At 32.5% G+C, this 25,328-nt stretch overlaps 1 protein-coding gene across 1 annotated transcript in view; it reads left to right on the top strand.

The window, feature by feature from the left end:
• LOC129218132 (regulator of G-protein signaling loco-like) overlaps positions 1 to 25,328 on the top strand; it is a 140,321-nt gene that overhangs the window by 89,090 nt on the left and 25,903 nt on the right. The window contains exons 9-12 of the mRNA XM_054852343.1: positions 688 to 892; positions 2,112 to 2,332; positions 4,186 to 4,389; positions 23,389 to 23,586. Coding sequence (XP_054708318.1) covers positions 688 to 892; positions 2,112 to 2,332; positions 4,186 to 4,389; positions 23,389 to 23,586 — 828 coding nt within the window. The remainder of the gene's footprint in view (positions 1 to 687; positions 893 to 2,111; positions 2,333 to 4,185; positions 4,390 to 23,388; positions 23,587 to 25,328) is intronic.

Genomic DNA, 25,328 nt, shown 5'->3' on the forward strand with positions numbered 1-25,328 from the left:
CAAAATATTTAATTAAGATTATAGAAATGGAGTAACTATACATTTATGTTGTACTAAAACAAATTATGACACTTTGTTATTCTACATCACATTTACTTTTCATCAAAACAGTTTCGTTCTGGACTGTGACAAATAGACAGAAGTTTTATCAATGCCTGTACATTATAACATAAATACACACCCTATTTTCATTCTTCAGAGTTTGATTCAAATAAGAGAAGGGTTGATTCTTATAAGGAGTGAGGTAACCAATTGTGATGGAGGTTGGTTAAAATATATATATAAAAAAAACTTTCAGGAGCCAAACTTGCATGTCCTTCTGAATACATGGACTTCATTTTTTTTCCTCCCACTTCTGTACATATGGATATTTCCACACTAAAGCTCATCTACAGAAACTCTGAATTGATGTGGCTATAATTTTTTTTTATGTATTTGAAACAAAAAAGCATTATGCAATTAGAAAACCTTTTTTAATTGTGCAAGGTTGTTAAAAAAATTTTATTTTTGTTTCAATTAGAAATGCATGATTATTTATGTATTTTTTTATTTTGTTTGGTTGTGATTTTTCTTTGGAAAAGATGCTTTTTGATGTGAGTTATTTCACAAAAAAAAAAAAAAAAAAAAAAAAAAAAAAAAAAATTGAGTGAATTTATAATGACCTCATTTAATACTTATTTTATTTAGATATTCAATTTGATGAAGTTTGATTGCTATCAAAGATTTTTGAAGAGTACGATGTTTAAAGAATGTTTGTTGAGAGAAATTCAAGGGCAAAAAGAACCATCATTGTATGATGGACAATCTGAAGCTGCTAGCTCTTGTGAAAATGAGAAGCAAAAAATGTGTGGAGATTTAAAAAAAAGAAAATCTTTAATACCATGGCATAAATGTAAGTTTGTGTTTTGTTTTTCATTTTTGACTTTTTAAGTTGAAAAAAAAAATTAATTGTATTCACCATATCTTATTACTAATCTTGAGTAGAAAATATAACATTTTAAATTAGCTATATTTTAACATAGGTAGTTCGAATTTCCTCTTTCATTGTGGCCTTCTGTAAATGTATTCTAAAACCCATTAGTTTTGGACCAGAAAAAATGGGTTTTATTCCATTTCAGTTTTTCAAAATAGATTTTATCAGTACTTCTCTTAAGCAGGAATGTTTCTTGTTTCCCTCTTTTCTCTCTTTTCCTTTGTTTCCTTTATTTCCAATAATTCATTTAAAATTATTTGTGCAGATGTAGGAGTCAGAACGTACATACTTAAAAAAAGTAACATCTGTAATAGATAATATATTTTAATCATGTATTCCTTGCTTCTCTTCATCATTGAAGAAATAAATAGGTACAAAAGTTATGTTTAGTTTTGGTGCTTCCTTGCAGTTACTGATGTTCTGACGCTACCTTTTTGTGATATATTAAAAATGATGTGGAGTTCATTATTTTTATATTGAGATTTAGAGAAAATGTAAACATTCAGATTTTATAGCATTAGAAGAAAAAATGCTTGTTTTTTAATGTTTAAAAAAATCTCACTTTCTAGTTTACATAGTAGTTTATACATACCAAGTTTTCCTTTAATATGTGAAACTACCTTGTACTGTAAAAAATGCAATTTTTTTTTATATATTAAAAGATAATATATATTTTAAAGATTGGAAACTATTATTATAAGTATCCAATTTCGCGTATATATCAGTTAACATGTCAAATGTTTATTTTAGATGAATTTAGGTTGCTGCTCTTGTATGATGTGTAGACTGTTCCATTGTTTTACCTTAACAAATGATACTGAAAATTTGTCTATCATTTCACCTCACTGTTTACAAATTGTTAAATAATTATTGTACTATGTTTGAAAATGCCAAACAGTAAGATATTTAAAATGAAAATGTGATGCTAATGCTTTAGCATTCTTACCAATTTATATGTATAATATTTCATAGTAAATTTATTCATATTCTTTTTTGTTTTCAATTTCTATCAACTATTAGTTTATTGGTTATTGACACCATAGTTGAAGCATTAGTAATTTTAAATTTTAATAATTGTTTTTCATTGTTGAACTACATTTCTAATTTGTGTATACAATTTCCAATGTGGATTTTTCAGTGAGTAAAATAAAATCTAATGAGTACAAGATTGGAGGACATAGATTATGGGACAGACAGTGTGAAATACAAAAATCGTTAAAAAAGAAAAAGAAAGAAAAAGATTTGCATAAGTTGGATGATACCAGTTCAACTCAATCAGATATGACAGATAGCCGATCATCCTTGACTAGTAGTGAAACTGGTGTTGGCATGATTCATAAAAATGTATCATCTAGAGAGGTAAGCTTTGCAGCATATTTTATACAACTAACTTTCAAATGGGTCTTCTTATGTCATTTTGCTTTATGTGAACTTTTCTTCATAAAAATAAGAAAGTAATTCATAAATAAAAAAAATTATGGAATTATTTATGTAAGTTTTTTTTTTTTTTTTGCTGGCTCTTCTAAAATAAAAATTAGTTCTGTTGTTATATTGCTACTTTTAAGTTCCCTTTTTTCATGCTCTGTAATTATCTATTTGTTAACATTCTTTGCTTTGACTTACTCTAATTCTCATATCATAAAAGAAAGAGTACATAGTATAAAGGTGATTTTTTTTTTTTTTGAGATGAGTTCAATATGACAGCACCAAGTGTTTCTAGAGTAGAATTTGTTGCTTTATTTTAACAGGTAAGAAAAGAGAGGGATCAACTTGAAAAACACCTAAATGTTTACTGTACAGTGAATGAAGGCTGGTGCTGTAAACTTTCAAAGGGGACCAGAAAGATTGACATTTTGCATTTTCCCCTGTGCTCATCGATCTTTATTAACAAATGATAGTGATTAATATTATGCTTAAATTCTTTGTAGCAAAATTATTTTAAGCTATTTTTTTTGGTTTTGATCAAGGTGTGAAATATTTTTCTCAACCCAAGAAAAAAGAAATCAGGGTGGTTGTTTATCAAAATCTCTAAATTTTAAGTTTACTTAATGTTAGGTGATTAAAGTATTGATTTTAATCACATAGTTCCATATATCATGGGTTTCAATAACATAGGATGGACTAGATCTACAAGACAATGCTATCAAGTTTTTCAAATAAAAATATTTATCATAAAATATATTTTGAAAAGATATAGAAACATTTCAACCTTAAAAAATTCAGAATATCTTTTGACATTACATCAGTATTTCAATATTTCATTCATCCATGTTCTCTAAAATTTTTGATATGAGAAAAACTAGGTTTGAAGTCGACCTCAAAGAGTACAGATTATGGGCAGGGGCTTGAACCATGTAAGACATATTAAAAAGGTCATACAGCTGTGTGCACCTGCTACTAATTCAAAATTTTATGCAGTGAAAATCATTTATCAGTTTTTAAAAATTAAGATGATGATAATATGTAGGAATGTAATTTTATATTTTTTTCGGAGAAATATTAGATATTTTCTTTGCATATGGTGATCAAAATTAATCATTTGGATTGCCTATTTATCAGTTTTGCTAAACATATGTACATAATTCTGTGACTAATAGAGACTATAACTAATTTAATGTACGTAAACAATAAGTAAACTGTCTTGACATAAGTATTTTTGTAAAATGAGAAATTTGTTTGCTTAATTTAATTACTTGCTAGAAGTGAAAATGAAAATAAGGTGAAAAATTAGTTAGCATGGTCAAAAAGAGTCGGAGGTAAGCCTACCTAGACTTTTTAATGATATAAATTAGGTTAAATTTGTGGAAATAAAATATTATGAAAACATAACTAAAAGTGGTGAAAAATAATAGCACTACTTACGGTCAATAAAAAGTTATAAATATTACCTACAAAAAAGAGTTACTGGATAATTATTGAATATTCTCAAGATTTTAATAAATTTGTTCTCATAATCTCAGGAAAACAAATCGTAGATCAATTTCAAGGGAAGTGCAAATGAGTTCCAAATTTTAAGTAAAACTATCTATTTACTAAATTTTGAGGTTGCATATAAATAATTTCGACAGGTTAGAATGTAACATGCATTGTGTATCTGTTAATGATAATTTATATTTATTTCATCTTACTAGTTTATTCAGCATCTGTTGAAAAATGTGTAATGATATAATGTTGTGCGATAGAAAATGATGCATGACAATATTTAATTTCAGTCTTTAAACTCCGCTGAGCTGACTTTGTTTCCTAATCATCGTGGTGCCAACGGCTACTACTGCAGAGTTATATTGCCTGATCTCTCAACAACAGTTGTGAAAACTCAGAAAGGAGAGACTGTAGGAGAAATGCTGTTAAAACTTTTGGAAAGACGCAACTTAAGTTATAATGCAGTTGAAGCATATATTGTTGGATCAAATCAGGTACTTTACAAGCTTTTCTCTGCAACAGAAATGAAAATTTTGATTAAGGGAGTATTCTTAAAAGTGAAATTCTCATTTGTAAGGGTTGCAACATTTGCATATTTTGTACAGTTCCTAATATTTAAAAATCCTCCAGTTTTATATATTTTTTTAGTTTTCTCCTCATATTTCCATTAATTTACAACCTCTGCTGTTCTTTTTGTTCCCAACTGCTTTCAACCAGCCATCAAAAAAGTATGACCACTTAATTATGCTTCATTCTGATTAAAGGTCACAGCTAGCGATTGCAATATTGGCATACTAAATACCAGTATTTTGAGCAGCTTGGCAATTTTGTAATACCGGTATTTGCTGACGTAAAATAAAGGTATTTTCGGTATTAGCTGAAAATAATAAAGTTTTGATTAAAGAATTTTCAATTGAACTTATTAAATATCTTCTTATAATTTAAATGTTTATTTCTTTTCCCATGATACAGAACAGAAATAAATCTATTGATTTAAAAATTTGGCATCAAAAGCGCAAACTAATAGAATATCATTAAACAAAAGTTGCGGAAAGATTGGAAAATGATACTACCATTACTAGATGGTGAGATTAATCCTATTTTTGTGCGCTTTTGTGCACCGTGTTTTTATTTTTTCCATTTCCCTGATCACTCACTTTCCCTTTTGTGAAAGTTAATTTAGAGTTTAATTTTGAATGCATTTTCCTGTGAAAAATTTATTCCAACCATCATACTTTATGATTAAAAAAATGATAATATATATATATATATAATGTCTCAACCGTACTAAATTTTGACAAAAACTTTTTCTTGTCAGCATAGCAAATGGACATTTGTTGTCACCAATATTGGTTTGTTTTCGAGTCTCATGCTTTGGCTTTATACTTAAAAGATAATATTTAGAAATTATATAGTGCCTTGAAACTTTGCATAGAAGTAAAGCTTAAATCAATTGAAACATACTTTCAGATACATGAACTACACCGCTTCTGCTTTAGCCCTGGCTAATGGGCGGTAATTTACTGAATATACTTTCAGATATTTATCTAATTATAATTGTAAAGAATTTTTAAGAAAAATAAAGCAAAAGCAAATAAGAGAAACTAACAAGATCAAATTTAGTCAAGTTTATCGTAAATTTCAAACCAAAGGGCTAGTAAAAAGCAAACACAAACCTCTCCTGCTCAAGTGAAAATGACGTTAATATTGGAAAAGTATCGTCTCTCGGAAAGAAATCACAACTAGTTATAAATCTAAAAAAATTTTATAATAATGCACAGAATACAAAAGAAACACTCACACAAAAGTATTTTTCCAAAAATAAGGCGCAAGAGACCAATTGTTTGAAGATGAAGGGCTCCTGGACAATCAGAGGAGATGAATCTCCTATTGTTAACAGTACCACCAACCTGTGTGAATTCAGAAAGAGTACTTCCAACTGTAGGAAAGTTGAGCACTAAAATGAGTTCCAGGCTTAGACAATTCAATAAATGCATTATGTTTTTTACTATCATTGATTTTTCATTATGACACTTGTTCCTTCATTTTACATTTGCTCACAATATGTTTTCATAAATAGTACAATTTTTGTGCAAAATTATGAAGTGTGGCAACAAAACGATATGTTTTTAAGAATTTTTTTGAGAAATTTCAAATGCCAGTATTCCGATATTACGTTTTAAAAATACCAAATACCGGTATTGCATTTTTGGTCCGGTATTGTAATCCGTAGTCACAACAGCACTACGTTCGCTTGCATGTTTTTTAAAGTACTCTTTTTTTTATCTTTAGTTGTTTCTTTTTCTCCCACAAACTACAAAATTTCTCTTCTATTGATTGACCTAAGTGTTGACTTCTCAGCAACTCCAATCAAGCTTTCTATACAGATATTCCTTTCTTCAAGTTTTCAAGAGCAAATAGAATTACCAAACTATTATACTTTTTTTTTTGGCCAGTGTGGGGGTGTTACTACTGTGCTGTAATGCATTCCTTCGATCATTGTGTCACTTCTGAATATCTACTTTATCAAAAGGAAAAAAAAGTTGTACAATTTTTTTTCCAATAAGTCAGTATTTTATGATAATACAGCTCAGATTTTCTTTTTTTCCCTTTGAATGGATGCAAAACAACTCTTTATTTTGAACTTTTTTTAACATTTATTTCAGACTAAACATTTTATTTGAGCTCATGAAATTGAACTGAATGTTTGCACTACTTTGAAAACTTTGTTTTAGAAAGTTAAAAAATAAAAAAATTTCCAAACCTAAATGTTAAATGTAGTGTACAGTTAGTAGTATAATTTAAGTGTGTATATATAAACTATATATATCTTAATATATAAAAATCTTCTGTGCGGACGTTTGTCACCATAAGGCTTTTCAACGGCTGGACCGATTTTGATCAAATTTTTTGTGTGTAATTGAGTTGTGGCAAGCATGATTTCGAAGCGAGATGGATTGAATTGGAAACGTTTTTGTTAATTAATTAATTAATTAATTTAAACATTTGATGGTTATCTCTCTCAAATGTTTAATATTTATTTCAAACCTATTGTTGAGCGAGAATCGAAATAAATATTTAACCCGTTGCCAAGGACAATAAGAAAGCCAGCTCTGCTTTTTGTAATGAAATTTCCTACTGTGACATGTCAATAGAGAATAGAGAAAGGTAGAGAGAGTGAGTGAAGCCTTCATTTCTTGAAAGCAACGATTTTAGGTCCAGTGATATATTTTAAAGTAAAGTACTTTAAGAAATCGGATTTCTTTCACTAGGTTCACGCAAAACGCGTATTTTTCGTCATAGTTAAACCATGTGACCAGGTCGGTGCTTTAGGTTTTCTTAACTAAATGATCAGATAGTACCGTACATAACAACATTTGTTTCTCGGTTCAAATCCATCTGAGTTTTGGCACCAATGGCAAAAATGCTTTAAGGATTATCAAACTAATCAGTACATTATTGAAGGAAAAGATGGTGAAATTTGAAGACGAAATAAGTTTTATTTTCGCCCAGATAAATTACAACAGGGTAGTTCTGTACACACAAGATCAGTGCAGTGGAAGATTTTTTATCTTTGGTGGAAAGAAAAAATTAGGCAAATATATGAAGTTTTCGTTCCAAAGATGGGACCGCTAATCGGTCGGAGTTAGCTTCGCTCACTGATCGACTGGATTACAGGAACTTGGTGGCTTGGCGACCTTGGCCATAACAATTCGATTGCGCGATTATTTGTTTACTACTGTTAATGTAATTTATTGTATCTTTTGTTCCTTTGGTGAAATATTTTAAATTGGAAATAATTGCTTTTTGGTTTCAAAGAGTGTTTAATCTATTTAATTGAAGAAAGTGTATATTTTACATCGGGAGGGGGGAGCAGAGTGATTTTCACTTATTCAGGGAACTGTTTTTACATTTATAATTTTTTAAACGATATTCATTCGATTGTTTTATTTTTTTTCTTTCCTATGGGGGACGTTGCAGCGGGATTTCCCGTTTTTACTAGATGGAAAAGTTATTTTTTTATACTTAATATCTGACGATGATTTTTATCCTCTGAGTATGGCTAAAGGAACAAACCATACAATCTTTAAAGATCTTTGAAGTACACGAGAAAAAATAGTTGATAAAACAACTGCTCATTGGGCACTAGATAAATCAAGATGTAATAAATATACAAATTCCGACACCAAGCAGATTAAAACAATTTATTTTTACTTATTTTTTTAAACAGAACGGTTCAAACACTTGGTAGTTTATTGAAATTTTTCAACTTTTCAATTGACAAAGTTTGAACAGAACAATGTCTGTCGGGTCCTCTAGTATATATATATATATAGATTCCGATACCAAATTGAATCATAAAAATGAGACTTATATATATATATATATATATATATATATATATATATATATATATATATATATATATATATATATATATATATATATGGCTCATTTCTGTGATTTTTTTTTTTTTTGTGAAGTGTTGGTTTATTATGAAAAATGTTTTGCAAAGGGGGTTTGTTTTTGAGATTATAACTTTTGTTGCAGTGGACTTTAATGTAAATAAAGACTATTAGTCAATTTAAGTAATCAAGAAATGTTTTGAAATTTAGTTTTCTTCCTCGTATGCTACTTTATGAGTAATTAAAATTGTCTAAAACTTCTTTAATATCCGAATTAACAAATCTTTATTGTAAATACTGGATCAGTGGGCACTACATAAAATGCAGGTGTTGCATGAGAGTAAGTTAAGAATTTTATATCTAATAATAATAATAATTTAAATTGTTTTGTATTTGAATTATGGTAAATTGTGGCATGTAATAAATGTTTTAATTTTCTGGCAGTTGTATAAATTTGTAGAGCACTGTGTTTAAGCAGCACCACTATGCTTTCCTTTACATTGATTTGTTGCTTTTTGGATAAATCAGCTTACTAAAAACTTGAAAAGCAATAAATCTTGCTACATTTATTTAATTGAGTTGCACTAGTTTAAGTATCATAGTATAAGTTTTGTTTGTTCTAAAAAGTGGTCATATTTCTTATAAAAATGTTGACCACTGTAAACTCTTTAAATTCATTTTAATTTTAATTTCAAAAATCAGTGAGAGCATTGATTGCAATCAGGATGTGGCAGGACCTCAACCCTGCAAAATTCAGGAACTAAAAAAATTCCTCTCTTTTAAAATGCTGAGGTGTGACTGATATTTGAATCACATAACTTTCCCTTATCCTTTCCTCTCTCCCCCCCCCACATTACTCTTTTCTCTAATCCTTTAGGTTAAAGGCTCATGATCAGGTGTGACTTGCCTCAAATATTAGTCAAAACTAATGCCCTCTGTGGTACTGTGCTCGCAGCATATTCTGCATTAATTTTGTGATGCTATAAACCTGTCACAAAGTAGTAATTGTGATTTATGTAGATTATAAAAGCAAAAAATAAAGATAAACATAAATTTTATACATTAAATGAAAATACTCCCCTTGCAGTGACTCAAGTACAAAATAAAATGCACCTCTGTTGACTCATCTAATTCAGTATTGTTGGTAGAATCATTAATGCCCAGGTAGCATGCCTAACGTTTGAAGACATTATAAACATTTTAAAATTATTTTCACAGCATTAGCAACCATTTTACAACGTTTATGAAACAAAATGTGCTATTCGGGCCAATTTCTTAAAACGAAAGATTGCATACCAAAAGCTTTGGCCGATATCAAGTCAACAGTAACTGCTTCTGAGGAAGAACCATTCTGTGCTTGTAAATACACTGCAGTATTTTAAGCAAAATTGGTGGTCAGCAAAAGGCGGACTTAAGTGAATGTTTGAAGTTTGCACTTGAAACTCGCATTCAACAGAGAAGGATATGAGCAGTGTTTTACAATATTTTAATCCCTTAACCTCACCAAAAAAAATTTCTTGAGAAGGCCAGGGCTCACCCAGGGCTGTTGTGCTGCTGAGAAAGGAAGGAAACCTCACTAAAGGGAAGGAGAATGTTAAAAAACTTTCTTTGCAACTAGGAGAAATATAAATAAGATTTCATCAAGGATATGGCAAGATGAAAATGAAATAATGATTACGGATAAAGAGGAGACCAAAGATCGGAGATCTGAAATATCATTGAAAGGTGAATTAAAGTTGAGAAAGGAATTAAGTCTATAATCAATAAAGACATAAGCTTCATAGAAAGGGTTGATCATGCAGTAAAGTACTTGTGGATAGTTATTAAACTGTGGATAGTCTGTTAAACTGACCACAGTTGAGTAAGAAAAAAAAAAAACCTTTCCATTGAGTGCTATATTTGCCACAAAAGTTTGATCCTGACAAGGAGACAACTCATTGGATTTGCAACATTTCCAGGCCAAGGAGTCAGTCACCTTTCTCACCTTTAGTCACCTTTTGAAAATTTGGTTACTTTTAGTCACCTTTTGCAACTTTTGTCACCTTTCTCACCTTTCTTGAAATGCGTCTTAGGATTTTTTTTTTTTAAATACCGTAAAATCCCGAAAGTAACCCCCCCCCCTTTTCAAAACTTAATCGATACATTTTAGGGGGAGGGGGTTATAATCGAGATTTTTTAGAAAATTTTCACAAAAAGATCGTTTAAACATCAATAAGTAAAAATAACACATTGAATGGTGGCGCCATCTATTACCAAAAAAGGGATGCTAAATTTAAAATTGTAAAACCCCTATAATTTGACTTTATACAGTTCAAAAACTTTAGTAAACACTGAAAAAAAAATCATTATTAATGCACTTTAATTCAGGAACAAGAATTGGTATACCAAAAGTTAAATAACTTTCAATTATCGAAAGCATTTTTTTTTTTTTATTTTGAACGAACCTGGATTTATGAAATTAAAAAAGGATTACAAAACGAGAGAATTTTATACACTAGTCTTCGTCAGAAAATCCCTCAAAGTCATTTTCCACTTCATCCTCCATTAAAGCTAAGTCCAAAAGTTCTGGCTGAAGTTCATCAGTAGAAGGACAAAAAGCGCGCGCAAGATCAGAGTGTAGTTCGCCATTCTGCAAACCATCCAAGCTGATAGATATACCGCAGCACTTAAACAATTTGACTATTAGCTCCTCGGGAACAGCTGCCCATGCAACGGACACCCATCGTAGCACGTCCTTGCGAGACGGCTGCTTCAAGTTTCCTTTGGCCGTTCTTTCTTCCTTACGGAGGTAGTCCGCCCACAGCTCTTGCAGTTTCGCTTTAAATGGCCTATTCCAGCACACATCTGCAGGCTGTAATAGGCTAGTACAGCCAGGAGGAATGAGGATTACGTGAGTGTTTACTTCTGCAAGAGCTGATGAGGCCTCCGATGTCTTGTGAATGGGGGCGCGATCTATAATGAGCAGACGTTTTACGTCATCTTCATCGGAGCCCCACACTTTCCGCACCCAAAGCTTAAATGTGTCCCCATGCATCCAGCCGTTTTTCGTGGCTGTAACGCTCACGTTCTCCGGAATGACAAGCTTCGACCAAGCTTTGTTCGGAATTTTTCCCGAAGCCTCTTTTAAGATGCAGAGGGCTGGCATCTTGTGACCGGAAGCGCGGGCGCACAAAGCAACTGTGAAGCCCCGCTTCTTGCATCCGGTATTTGTGATGCGAATGGTCGAGTCTCCTTTCACATTATTTGTGCGGTTGATTGGCATATCGAATCGACACATCGTTTGATCCATATTTCCTATATTGTAGTCGGTATAGTCAAACGTTTCGCGAGACCTTTTCACGCAATCAAAGAAACAGGAAATTGCTTCCTTTAGCTCCTCGGGTGTCTTTTGGGAATCCGTCGTGCCGATTCTCAAAGACACGTTGAACCTCTTTTTAAAATTGGCGATATACTGAGCTGTAGCTTTAAACTCAGTAAAACCGTGTTTTTGGCCAATTTTAAGAGCTTCTTCGGAAAGCAGCTTATTGCTAACCGCTCGCCCGGCTTCTCTTTCTTTCAGCAAAAATTCATATAGCTCTTCATCAATATCTTCAGAAAGTGGTTTGCGACCGCAGCCAATCTTCCGAACTCTTTTATTTTTCCCGAATTCATTCATTTCAAGAAAATCTCTCTTTTTTAGCCAGTCCCGCAAGCATTTGCGATCGAGTTTGTATTCAGCAGCTGTTTTGTGAAGCGATGAACCATTCGCATCGTACCACCGTAAAACTTCCAGCTTCTTTTCAACTGTGAAACTTCGCCGAGACATTTTTGAACAACCAAAACCAGAGCGAGAAGAGAGAAGAATCGTAATACGAATACGAACTTCAGTGGATGAGAGGTTGGGTCGGAAGAGCGCGAGACGCGATTGGCTTTATCTGTCACGTGACACGTACGGAATGCAGCGCCGCTGACCTTGAAGATCCAAGACAGGTTTGGAAGAAAAGGCAACCTTTTGTTATCGAAGCGAATTCGATTCGAGCGTGCTGCACTGGGTTCTTTTAAATAAAATCAGGGGAGGGGGGTTATATTCGGGATTGTTGAAAATTTCACTTTTGGCGAAAAAAGGGGGGGGGTTATATTCGATGGGGGGGTTACTTTCGGGATTTTACGGTAATTAAATCTTTGAAAAGTATCTGAATGGTATCTTTAACAGTGAAATTAATTTAAAAAATAGCCTTAAATATGCCCCCCCCCCCTACCTTGTTGTTGTTTAAGAAAAATAGCTATGTTATCGGGAAATCGGGGAATTTTTTTTATCACTTGCAATTGCACCCTATGAGCAAACCAGTCTTTCTATCCCTTCTACAGATGGACTTGCTCCTTATTTTCGGGAATGTATGTTAAAAGAAGCATGTTTATCCTATATTATACTTTGAGCTTTGATGAAACTACCAATGTCAAAGACAAAAAAGAACTGCAACGAACAACAAAATATTGGTCTGAAAGCCAATGTTACATCACAAGAAGGCATCTCAAAACTTTCTTCTTGGGCAAGGCAGTTGGTGAAATTTCGATTGAGAAGCTATGTGAAGCACTTACCGAGAGTAATTATCCATGAATAAATGTCTCATGCTTTCCTTTGGATGGTCCTTATGTTAATAAAAAGGTTTTTAGGTTGTTTGACACTATTATCCTTGAGACACGAGTAAAAAGCCTAATAAATATTGGTCATACAATGCCTAATGCATATGTCAAAGCATTGCAATATTTAGGTGAAGAAGCATCTGAACTTCTTCTTAGTACTTATTACTTATAGCTATTTTGATGGTTGGCCTTCCCGTTGAGCTTGCACTTCTTCGAAATCCTCCTAACTAAATACACCTCATCGCAAGTTCCTGAAACATACAACTACCCATTGGCTTACCCTTGGACCTGCAGCAAACAGACTACTGGAACAGTGGGATGCTCTTCAGTATTATTTTTTTAAACATGTGCCTTTAAAAAAGAATTCAGCTATGCAATGCAGGTCATATAAAGCTGTTGCCAATGTTTTAAAAAGACCTTCTATAAAAGCTGAGCTGCATTTTATCTTTTCATCTGCTGATTTGTTTATGCAGTTCACGAAACGTTTTCAATGCCAAGCACCTATGATACATAAATTGTACCAAGAAATAGAGACCATTGTTCAGACTTTTATGGCTCGGGTTATAAAAGCCTCTGTCATAAAGTAAGTTGATTTTTTAAACGTAGACACGGATGAACTGTTTGCAGTTGGTAAAAGACTACCTCTTGAAGATCTCATTGTTAGTGGAGAGGTGACAGATGAACTGTCAAAACTGAAAGAAAATTGAAAATGTTATGTTTTTAAGAGCTGTTAAAAAGTAGTGTTCCCGCTAGGCCTTTTTTGAAGGGCGCAGCGCCCTGCCCTTTTCCATATCAGCAGAATGCGCCCTGCCCTTCTTTTAGATCGCGAAATGCGCTCGCCCTTTTAAAAAATAAGAAATTGCACCCTGTGTTTTTAAAAAGATGCCTCAACCATCGTTTCGACCTGCGGCGGTATCGGGACAATTTTATTTGTCCAGCGATCCTCAGCAAAAACGCCCATGCCTTATCCTTGTTCCCAGAATTTCACCCTGAAAACGGCCCCATAAACAAAAGGGGAAGCAAATACCTAGGCAAAGAGGGGATGAGATTCTCAGAATTCAAACAGGCTTATCAGTAGGAAACAAAGGCATGTTCTTCCTTCTACTGAGGGTGGGTTTTTGAAAGGTTGTGGGAAGGAGTAGGATCCTCTGGGAAGGGAGAGATCTTTGTTTCCTTCCTTCCCATCCTTGATCTTCTGAGAATCAACAATGAGAGAGGGAATATTCCTAACATTTCTGCCCTTTGTGTCCGTTTTTTGGCTGCACGTGGAAATTAGGCTTAGCTCATTTTAGCGCATTGCTAGTGATTGTGTAGCAATCTTTTCACATCTGTTTCTGGAAAGTTAACTTTCTGATTGTTTCCTAAGAAGAACATGGTACAAAGCTTACTGGGTTAAAATGCAAGGGTATTTTTTAAATATCTTGGATTTTGAACCCTCTTCCCCAGCCCTCTCCCCCTCCCTAAAAACCGTTTGAAATTGAAACATATCGCATTGACAGGGCGTTCATTCAATTCTTTCCTTTTTGCTAAGTATTTTTATTATCTTTATATATGATTCATATAACAGATTATTTAAAACACTTATTGACATAATAAAAAGCATACTTTTGACATACTTGTGCTTTTTTGTAACTAAAATGATCTTGCACTGTTTCTTTTTCTTTTCTAAATATTATACAATTGATTTTTAAATAAAAATCACAAAATTAAAATACTGATATATTAAATTTTCACAAAAATTGTCTGAGATAAAAATCTTAGCTTGGCCCAAGCTGCTTATGCAGAGCCGGCCTTAAGCCGATTAGAGCAAAAGATCCCAATGGGGCCCCGCGCCAGCAGGGGCCCCGCTCTAAAAAAGTATTTTTTTCCTCACAAAAGAAAATAAAGGAAATATAAGGTTCAAATGAACTTAACTGATATTAATCATAATATGCTTAACTGATATTTAATCTGGCGGGTATGGAGCTACTTTCAGTGCAATTGAGGTAGTATAGGGGAATTTCCTGAGGCTTTTAGCATCCCTATTAAGTCCAAAACTACTAGTCTCAAATAAATTTCCTGAAGAAAAGAATAAAACATATGGCCAGATAAAAAATTTTAAATTCATATCTAAGGCGATACCTGCTGTATCCTATAACTTCCAATTAAGAGAAAGGAACTAGGTAGTGGGGAACCAAAGCACAAATTTTTAATGATTATTAGCAGTCCGCAATAACGTAAGGGTCAAGGACCCCTATCCCAGGATCTACTCGTATGACATGAGCAATGCGGAAATTTACATGAAACTCCGAAATTTCAGGAATTTCCAAAGCTATCTTTTTAGTTTCATTTATATATTTGCTTTTATTATTTTTTTTACTTTCTTTATTAGTATTGATAAAAAAATCTTAAAACTTAGCAGCAATGCCAATTTTTTTACTACACAATTAACACCAACGTAAGTGCAATTCTGAAAAATAAATAAATAAATGATAAACTTCAAATACTGCGTATTTAATACGTGGAAAACATCTCCATAACAATTCTAAAGAAAGCAAATTGCCATTCTTCTTCTAACGTTTATACATATAGAATGGAATTTGGTTTTTAAATCTTCAAGGTCAAAAAATTACTTGGAGCCAACCAAACCCTGATATCTCTCTTAACGTGACTGAAGATGCGTGTTTAAGACCTTTATTTTAAAAAGTTCAGGTGAAGGCTACTCAAACGCTCACCCTTACCTCAACGTTATCACAAAAAACTGACTAAAATTACATCATTCAGTTTTCAATTTTAAAGGATTTCCAAGGAAGGAAGAGATTCATAAATTTCCTTCTCTTCTATCGTCTCTAAAGGAAGCCTAAAGTAGTGTTTTTAAGATTCAAATTTCGAAATATTTCATGAGGAAGGTCTCTGAAGAAGCTGTGGTGTTAGCATCAGCACAATAGCTTAAAATTTCCCTTTTAGAAAATACTACCACAAGAAAACACTCGAACCCTTCCTTCAAATGGATAGCATAAAATTCATTTCAGTATCGAAAAAAATTCCGGGAGGAAAACTCCTCCCGTTTCCCCTATCGTTACCAAACATATAAAACTGATAACGTGACTGATGAGGTATAAAACTGAGTTTTTTTGCGCCATAAAACCCTTTATTTTGAAAGTTTTCCGTAGGAGATCACTAAATTCCTTTCTTTTCCATTTTCATCAAACATCATCTAATGGGGACAAAAATTTCTGAGAGGAGCTCCCAATTCCCCATCGTTACCAAAATTAATCTAAACTTATCTTAAATTTTAAAATAAAATTTGGTTGGCAGGGAACCTCCGCCTCTCCCCCTTTCCCTTCAGTTTACATAAAATTGTCCAAAGTGGCGATTTTAAACGTCAGCTTTGAAGACTCTTCCAGGGACTGCTGGTATTTTATCTGACCTCTAACGTCCCTCTTCTCCCCCCCCCCTCAAACCTCATCTCCGTACCAAAACTGCCTTTTTAAACTTCAATTTCAAAAAATTTCCAAGGAGAGCTCCCCCGTTCCCTGCAACTCCGTTCCACTTCTGACACCCCAAAGACATCTGGTCTTTTGCTTGTAGTCAAAAATTACTTTTTTTAGGACAGATACATTTTGGTGCATTTTCCTTTTCTGTCCTAAGTTATAAATTGCGCTACCCGCTTACTTCCAACGGTGAAGGGGTTCTCACTTCTCAAAGTTGCACAATAATGATCGATAGAAAAATGATTTTTTACTGGGTGGGTTGATTTATTCCATGAAAATAAAAATTAAAAACTCCAACTGAATGGACTTTTATCAAGTTATTTCACAATAAGCGAACTAAGAATTGGAAGAGAGAAGTCTACGGTGACCATCCGTCCCGGTTTTGGAGACAATATTCCACATTTTTTGGAGGTTATTTAATCAGTCATGTTAAATTCCCATAATATCGTCCAATTTTACAAAAAAAAAGGAAGAACAAATCAGCGTCTGGGAAGTTATTCCCTCAGTTCCACATAGTTCCACACTTCTTTTGACACCCCAATTTTCTCGTGCACCAACCGGATGTGATTGGGCATAAAGATTCTCAGAGCTACTTTTCTTACGTTGTTAAAATGTACACTTATTTTTGTGGGAATTCATTCATTCGTTTCTTAAGAAATAAAAAAAGTAAAAATCGAACGTGATATAGAAATTTGAAGGAAGACGGATAATTGCGGAAGTTTCGAATCCTTGCCTGAATTAAAAAAAAAATCGGTCAGCACTTCTTGAATTTGTACGACCAATCTGTAAGGGGCCCCGCCAGATTTCTCTAATCGGGCCCCGCATGTGCTAAGGCCGGCTCTGTGCTTATGCATTGCATTTAGGAGCACATACATCTGCCAACACATTTGTGTTATGAATTTGAACAACTGCAAGACTAGGAAATAGAGCTCAAATAAAGTCTTTTTGTTTTGCACCTTGCTACGACTGCATTTTTGAAGCACTGCACACAGTATTTTAATTTAATTATTTTATTTGAAGTGTAATATATTTTTAAAAGGAGAACTTACATTCATCATCATTTTGATGTCTACTAAAATACTTAATCGCACTATGCACATTACTAGGCAGTTTCTTAAGTAGGAAGGAGAGATCAGTAATTAAATACTGTTCTTCTTAAATTGAAATTCAAAGGGTTTTGAAATGCCTAGAATTTTTTTACTCTTATAGGATAGGTAGTCAAAATTATGGCCTGAAAAATGTTGAAAAACACCCAAAGCCAAGTTTCAGCATTAGCTAAATGTTCCTATGGAGTGTGGAAAATGTGCTTAGCTTAGTTGGCATTTGTTTGTGTGTGGGGGGTGTGAGTTAACTCTAATCTGAAGTCAAGTGCGTTTTCTGGATGAAATCATATTTAATACTAAAGTCAGAAGTAACGGCGATCAAGGGGTGGGGGGGTCATGGTGCAGACTAGACTGTTTGAATTTTTGCAAGGTGTTTTAGGTGTTATTTCCCCTCTTAATTTTTTTTTTTTTTTGGTGATGGTGGGGGGCGCTCAGTACTTTTTGAGTGGTGCATCATTGGTCTTGGGTGGGAGCAACACCGCTTTGAAATAGTGCCCTTTTTTAAAAAAGTGCCCCTTTCAAAGGCCAGCACCCTGCCCTTTTTTTTTCTAGAGTGAACACTATTAAAAAGCATTGTGTGACTGCATGCAAGAATGTAATAGAAAAAAGTTGCATATCAAACGGGTTACTGAAAAGTTTTAAATTTTTGGATCCAAAAAAGAGAAGTTAATCTAGAAGCTGTAAGGATTTGATAAAGGTTGCCAAAATCATGCCTTTTAATGTTCCACTCGATAAGTTGCAAGATGAATGGAAACTTTTGCAGCTGGAAAAAGATGATGAAGCATCCGAAAATAAAACCATTGATATCTACTGGCAGCAGCACATTTCAAAAAACGACTCAACTTCCAATGATCTAATGTCTCTAAAGTGATAAAAGCTTCACTTCAGGGTTGGGTTTTGGACTGTCCAAAACTGGTTTAGGACAGGACAGGTGGTTTTTACCATCCAAAACTGTCCGAAACTGCCTTAAACTGTCCAAAACTATGTTAAAGTTTAAGGGGTGTAATCTAATCAATTAGTTTTCACTGCAATATTCATGATTCATAAATAAAGATATTAATGAGGTTTAGTTAATCAGTATTTGATAATATTTTTCTTCAAAATGTTCATTTAAAAAACATTTTACTTAAAAAAAATTGCCAATAACTTTTTCACAAAAACTTAGTCGGTAGAGTTTTGAAAGGAAATTCACAACACTACCAAGCAGGGCCGGATTTAGGGGAGTGCAGGCAGGGCTACTGCCCCGGGGCCTCCACAACAAAGAGGCCCCCACAATAAATTTTTTACAAAATATCCTAACTTTCATGAGTCGAAAATATCGGATACATACATATGTATCAAAATATTCGGATATATATCAAAGTATCGGATATTTTCGAAAATATGATGATCTTTTCGAACCCTGATTAGGGGTCTCCACTCCTTCTTTGCCCCGGGGCCTCCACACTTCCAAATCCGACCCTGCTACCAAGACAACTAATTTCAGTTCCATTCATAACGCAAAGGAATATTATTAAATGTACAATATTTAGGTGCAAGAAAAAAGCTAAATTTTTTAGATGGTTTTTGCAAATAAGTTTTACATGATTTTTTAACAAAAATCATTTTTTAAATCTTAGATTAAAGAACAAGAAATTGATGATTAAACACTTATATTATAAAACTTGTACTATTCTTTTTTTAGTTTACGTTTTTAGTATGCATTCTGTAACTAAAAAAAATTGTAATTTATTGCATTTAAGTCAATTATATTTTGAACACTTTCTTTTGCACACATGCATAAATGTCAAAAAATTTAGTTTATGCAAAAAAAAAAAAAAAAAAAAAAAACCTCCTGCATACAAATTGAAATTTTTAATGAAGAATTTAATAATTTCTACTTAACTAGATTAAAATCAGCTGCATAAATAAGTTACATATATATTTATACCTGAATGTTCAAATTGAATAAATATATTAAATAGTCAATAAAATAATTTTGACACTTTTTGTTCTGTTTTTGATATTTTCTCACAAAATAGTTTTGGACATTTTCGGACAAAAGGATTTTGAACAGGATGGTAAAAACCTTGCCACCCTGCTTTCATTTGCACACATGCATAAACATAGGGAAATTTTGTTCCTATTATGAAAAATAAATAAACTTATGCATAAAAATTGAAATTTTTATCAAGAATTCAACTCCTGTGCAACTAGATTAAAATCAGCTGCTTAAGTAAGTTGAATGTTCTCATTGAATAAATGTTCAATATAAAACATTACTTTGATACATTTTATTATCTTTTTTGATGTTTTCTCACACAATACTATTTTTCTTAAAATATAGTTTTGGACACTTTCGAACAGTTTTGGACACTAAGGTTTTGGACAGGACAGTAAAAGCAGGGGTCTGTCCAGGATTTTTCACAGGGTCCATTTTTTGTGAAAAATCAAATAAATTTGTGAAAAATGAATTAATTTTGTGAAAAATCAAAAAATTTCGCAAAAAAAAAAAAAAAAAAAAAAAAAAAAAATTCTTGTTAAAACGAAATTTTAGAATTTAGAGATGGCACAAACTGCATCAATTAAACTTAAAGTTGAGTGTTTTCTTCTTCTATGACGAGAAAATCATTCTGGATTTTTTTTTCTGATATTTGGCGTGGGGGGGGGGGGGGGCATCGCTCTTTCAAGTATCAATATTTATCTACCATTCTGCATTATGTTAAATTATACTAGATATATTTCTGTACAGTATTTAAAATAATTATAACAAAAATATAAATAAATAAAACAAAATTCAGAATAGGGTTCAGCATTCAACTTTTTGACCCAAGACACTCTTAAAAAGCATGAAATTTCGTTTCTAACTTATAAATTCCGTGATTTTAACAAAAATAAAAAGAAATTTCAATTGTTTACCTCTTAACAAAGCGTAATAATCATCAAAAATTCGAAAAATCGGATTCCCATAGCGGATGCAAAGAGATCGCAATTCTCAAAGTGAAGGCATCAAAAGTATAAAAACGGCTTGTAAAAGAAATATTTTTGATAAAATTATTTTAAAATTGCATTTTAGAGTGCTATGATAACATATCATTAATATCTGTGAACACAGTTGACCCCAAAAAATAAATAATAAAATAAAATAAACCATCTATTCAGCATTTTAATTTTTGAATCATAACAGAATTTATGGAATTTTGCTTTAAAAACTTGAAATGAGAGTTCTAACAGAAATAAAGAGACTTTTCATTTATTTGAATCCTAATAAAGCGAAGTTAGCTTGAAAAAAGAACAAAATATGATTCTCATATCGGATGTTAAAAGATTGCATTTTTCAAAATGTAGACATCTAAAGGAAAAAAAAACGGTAATTAAAAGAGTTTACTTAAAGTTAATCATCCTTGTTAGCATCGAAAAATCAAAACCCATATAATTTTCTCCCAAAATAACAATTAAACATCGCACCGCACCGTAAAAACGCAAATATTGACAAGCCGACAAAATGATGAGAATATTTTCTAATCTCATTATAAAGGTTCAACGCCAGACGCTACGTGGTGATAGCTTTGAAGTTGGTAACCCTATCTGAAGCGATCATATTTTTTCCTCACCCTTACTATCCCTTTGCAGTTCTAAGTTCATTTCGCAGATATATATTATTATTGTTTATTAAATCATGAGCAGAGAAAAGTGCTTACCAATGCCTTTTCAGAAAAGTTTACAACAACACCGCTGCTAATTAGCTGTGATAAAACAAACAACCATTATATTTATTTGGCAGTAGCAATTATTTATCGCTTGCAGGAGCATCGGAGCATCGCAAGAGTGCCGATTTTTTCTTTTTTTTTTCAAAATTAGCCGATTTTGTATAAGCTGATCCCTCTAATTTGACTTAAAAAAAGGTTCCAAAAATTATCGGTTTATACAGAGAAATATGCGGTTTATACACAGAAATATGCGTTATTTTGCTTTCAGATTTGCTCTTTCAATAAACAATTTGTGACAGATCCGATCTTGTTTATCAGAATTTTGTGAAGGGTCCGTTTTGTTTGATCGGGATTTTGTGAAAGGTCCGTTTTGTTTGATTGGGATTTTGTGAAAGGTCCGTTTTGGTTGAACGGATTTTTGTGAAGGGTCCGTTAACAGACCCAAATATCCTCTGGCCAGACCCCTGGTAAAAGCCAGGGTTTTTACCGTAGTGTCCAAAACCTTGCCAACCGTGCTTCACTTGCATTATCACATGGTAATGCTGACATTGGAAGACTATTTTCAATTTCAAAGCACCTTTTTGGTGAAAATAAGACAGCAAGGACTGAAAGATTTTTAAACAGCATACTTATAGTTAAAGACGCTGTAAAAGAATATCCTCATTTGCTTTCTTTATCAATTGGTCCAGAAATAATTAAATGTGCACAACAAGCACATGTAAATTACACAACACACATGGATGAATGTAAAAGGAAAAAGGATTTGGAATTGAAACAGAAGTTAAAAGAAGAGCAAAAAGGAAAGGATTGTGAAGAAGAAACTAAGAAAATGGAAAAAATTAAAACATATTGAAAGTGAAACTAGAAATCTTCACAAAAAGCATATAGGGCTATTTTGGTAAAAGTCACTAAAAAGGGATAATCCTTTTCTGTTTTTTGAGTTCTTAACAAATTGCTTTTGGTTACCTTTTAGTTACTTTTTTGTCACCTTTTAGTCACCTTTGTTTTCAAATTTGTCACCTTTCTCACTTTTTTCAAAGGCCATCAGCAGTCCTCGGCCTGCATTTCAGACGTTCTTATTTTTAGCATCCAAAAATTAACTGTTAGTACAATTTTAAGACCATAATTTTCATACCATATTACTCCACATCAACCGGCATGCCGGAAAAAAGCGAGGGTTGACCAGTATGCTGGGAAATTCAAATTTTCCGGCCTGCCGGATAATTTGAGGTTTATTTTGCAACAAAAGAAAAATTAATTTCCCCATTCAGTTCTAATCAGAAAGCAAACCACTGTAAGGAAAATAATAAATAAATCCCAAAAGTAATCTTATTAAAAAAAAAAAAAAAAAAAAAATGTGTATTGCATATAATATGTGCTTGTTATTTATGTTAGGTCATTGTTATGTTGTAACAGATTTAATTATATGCAAATACATTAATCAATTCAGAAGCAATGATCGTTACTGCGATTTGTTCAACCCTTTTTTAAAATCAATTATTTTAGGTTCCTTTTAGAGAGGTAAGTTTAATTTTTATTTATTCAATAGCTATGGTAAATTCTTTAGCACTGGTTTAGGGGCAGTAAACTTACTGCTTAAATGTTTGCTTAGTATTAATTCAATTTTTATTGCCAGAAAGGACTAGGCAAATGTTATTGATAATCTGGTGACCCCCGAAGTTTGCAGCATACCTGCTAATGCGGGGTAGTACCATAATTCTTTTCGTATTTGTCTTTAGAAAGGCAAAGGAAATGTCATATTGTATTCAAGCTTTTTGTTTTTTCATACCTCTTTCTGTTTTCAGTTGTAACTAATTAAATTAATTCTATGTTTGAATGAAATACTTAATTGAGAGTTATCAATCCCTCCAGATTGTGGGGTCCCGCTGGATTTATTAATCTCAATCTTAATCCCGTAGAGCCAAAAACTGTGAGATTACAATTCCTAAGTGCTTTAAATGCTTATTTCTTTTGCAAATAATGTACTGTATTTTTCTTTTACTCTCGTAAAACATGAACATATTTTGTGTTTCTATATATTTTGCTTTTGTTTATTAGCATAAGGAAATTAGAATTTAATTAATCACATTAGTTCTGACAAATGTTAACTTTATTACCCACAGCAGTTTTAAAAAGTTTCCCTTGCTCAATATTTTAAATTGAAAATGTATATTTCTTCATATTTTCTTTATTTTATAGCCACTTGACCATGGTATTGATGTTACAACATTAAGTTGTCGAGAAATAAGAGTAGAACAAGTTATTTTGTTCTGTATTGAGCTACCAAACAAGAAAACTATAGGTGTAAAAGCAAAAAATAATAAAATATGTGGGGACATTTTAAAGCCTGTTCTTCACAAGTATGGTTACAAAATGGACAATGTAATAATGACAGTTGTAAGTATTCTTTACATTCTTTTTGTTATTGAACATTTATTTTTAACATTTAAAAGCAATGATACTGCTTGTTGCAATTTAGGAATAATATTAAGCAAAAAAATTTATTTAGGATAATTTAGTGAACCCTCTCTGATCCACCAATTCAGTTAAATGACCTCTTCTACAATGAATAAAATATAATGAAATTTATTTTCACCTGTTAATTTAATGCTAACTTGCTCTCCATTAAGTGGCCACCTTCTTAATCAGAATGCTTCAAAATACATAGTTAACTTATATAATTACAGGCATAACAGATTAATTAATATTTTGACATTCTTAATTGAATACAGTGAATGTAATTTTGAATTACCGGCTCGGACAAGAAATAAAATCCTTAGAAAAAAAAATTTAAATTTTTCATTAACATTAAAATTTTTGAATGAGAGTTGTCGACTTCATGCATTACAATTTGAACAATCCTACTTTTTGATCCGATGATTTTCAATTGAAAAACTGTACTTATACACACACACACATACATATATATACACATATATATATATATGTACACACACACACACACACACACATATATATATATATATATATATATATATATATATATATATATTATATATGCACACACATTATGGTGGGCCGAAAAACTCATTTTTTTATTTCAAAGTTGCAATAGTGGGGAAAAGCTGCAAATTATAAAGACAAAGGAAAAAAAGAATCATGGAAATTGATTGACATCTTTCGTTTGCACATGGGACCTAAAGTTAGACAAAATATGAAAAAAAACCCCTTCATTTTTGAGATTTTTAAAAAAAATTTTTAATTAAATGTTTTTGTAATGTAATAATTTGTAAAGTCTTTAAACATAGCCTCAAAACATTGTGTTTAAATTTGGTTTTGATCAACTAATATCTTTCGGTCATTCATGGGCCCCAAAATTTCCCAAAATAATGTAAAAGTTACTTTTATGGGTTTTCGGTATTTGTTGAGTAATCAGAATTTAAACATAATAGACAAAGTATTTTTTCAGTCGAACTGAAAATGAGATAGAAAAAAAAACTGTCAGGTTCAGTCAATGTTTTCGGGTAGCACAAAGCCTTAGAAACTCTCCTGCGCAGACGTCAGACAGCGATCCAGACAACGTCACTCGCCTGGCAGGGGCGCTCCACTCCACACCATCCCCGCCATCCTAGAACCACATTAGCTGTCTTCCAACATTTTTTTTTCATTTTGCATCTTTCAGTAGTGATCTCAGTAAACTATTATTTAGTTCGATCTAGCTGTTTTAGTTCTGCAACTCTTGTAGTTTTCTGTCATGATATATGACTATGCAATGAGTCTCTTCCATTTCAATGAGTTACCATTCCATCACATGTTTCAGCTCTTGGATGGCAAGACAACGGGTTCTAGTACCTCTAAAGGGTCAATTGGGGAAAAGATAGTTGACTGCCAGAATCTTCCGGTAGTTAACTTTCAGAATATTGTTTGTCTAGTCCCAGAGATGGACCAAAACGTGTTCAGCAAAGATCAGCATAATTAATTTAATATTTCAAAGGCAATTGAAACAGGAACCCGTAAAGAAGGTTTGGCTGCAGGAAATCCTCGGCGATTATCACATTCGAGGTGGTTGACAAAGGCAAATAGAACTCTCAGATTGTGTATATAAGTGAAGAAAGCCTAGCGTCTGAACTTCAAGAATTAGTATAGTTTACATTGAAATCATTCATGCCAATGTGGTT

Source organism: Uloborus diversus, chromosome 3 (assembly GCF_026930045.1).
Source record: "Uloborus diversus isolate 005 chromosome 3, Udiv.v.3.1, whole genome shotgun sequence".
Lineage (NCBI taxonomy): Eukaryota > Metazoa > Arthropoda > Arachnida > Araneae > Uloboridae > Uloborus > Uloborus diversus.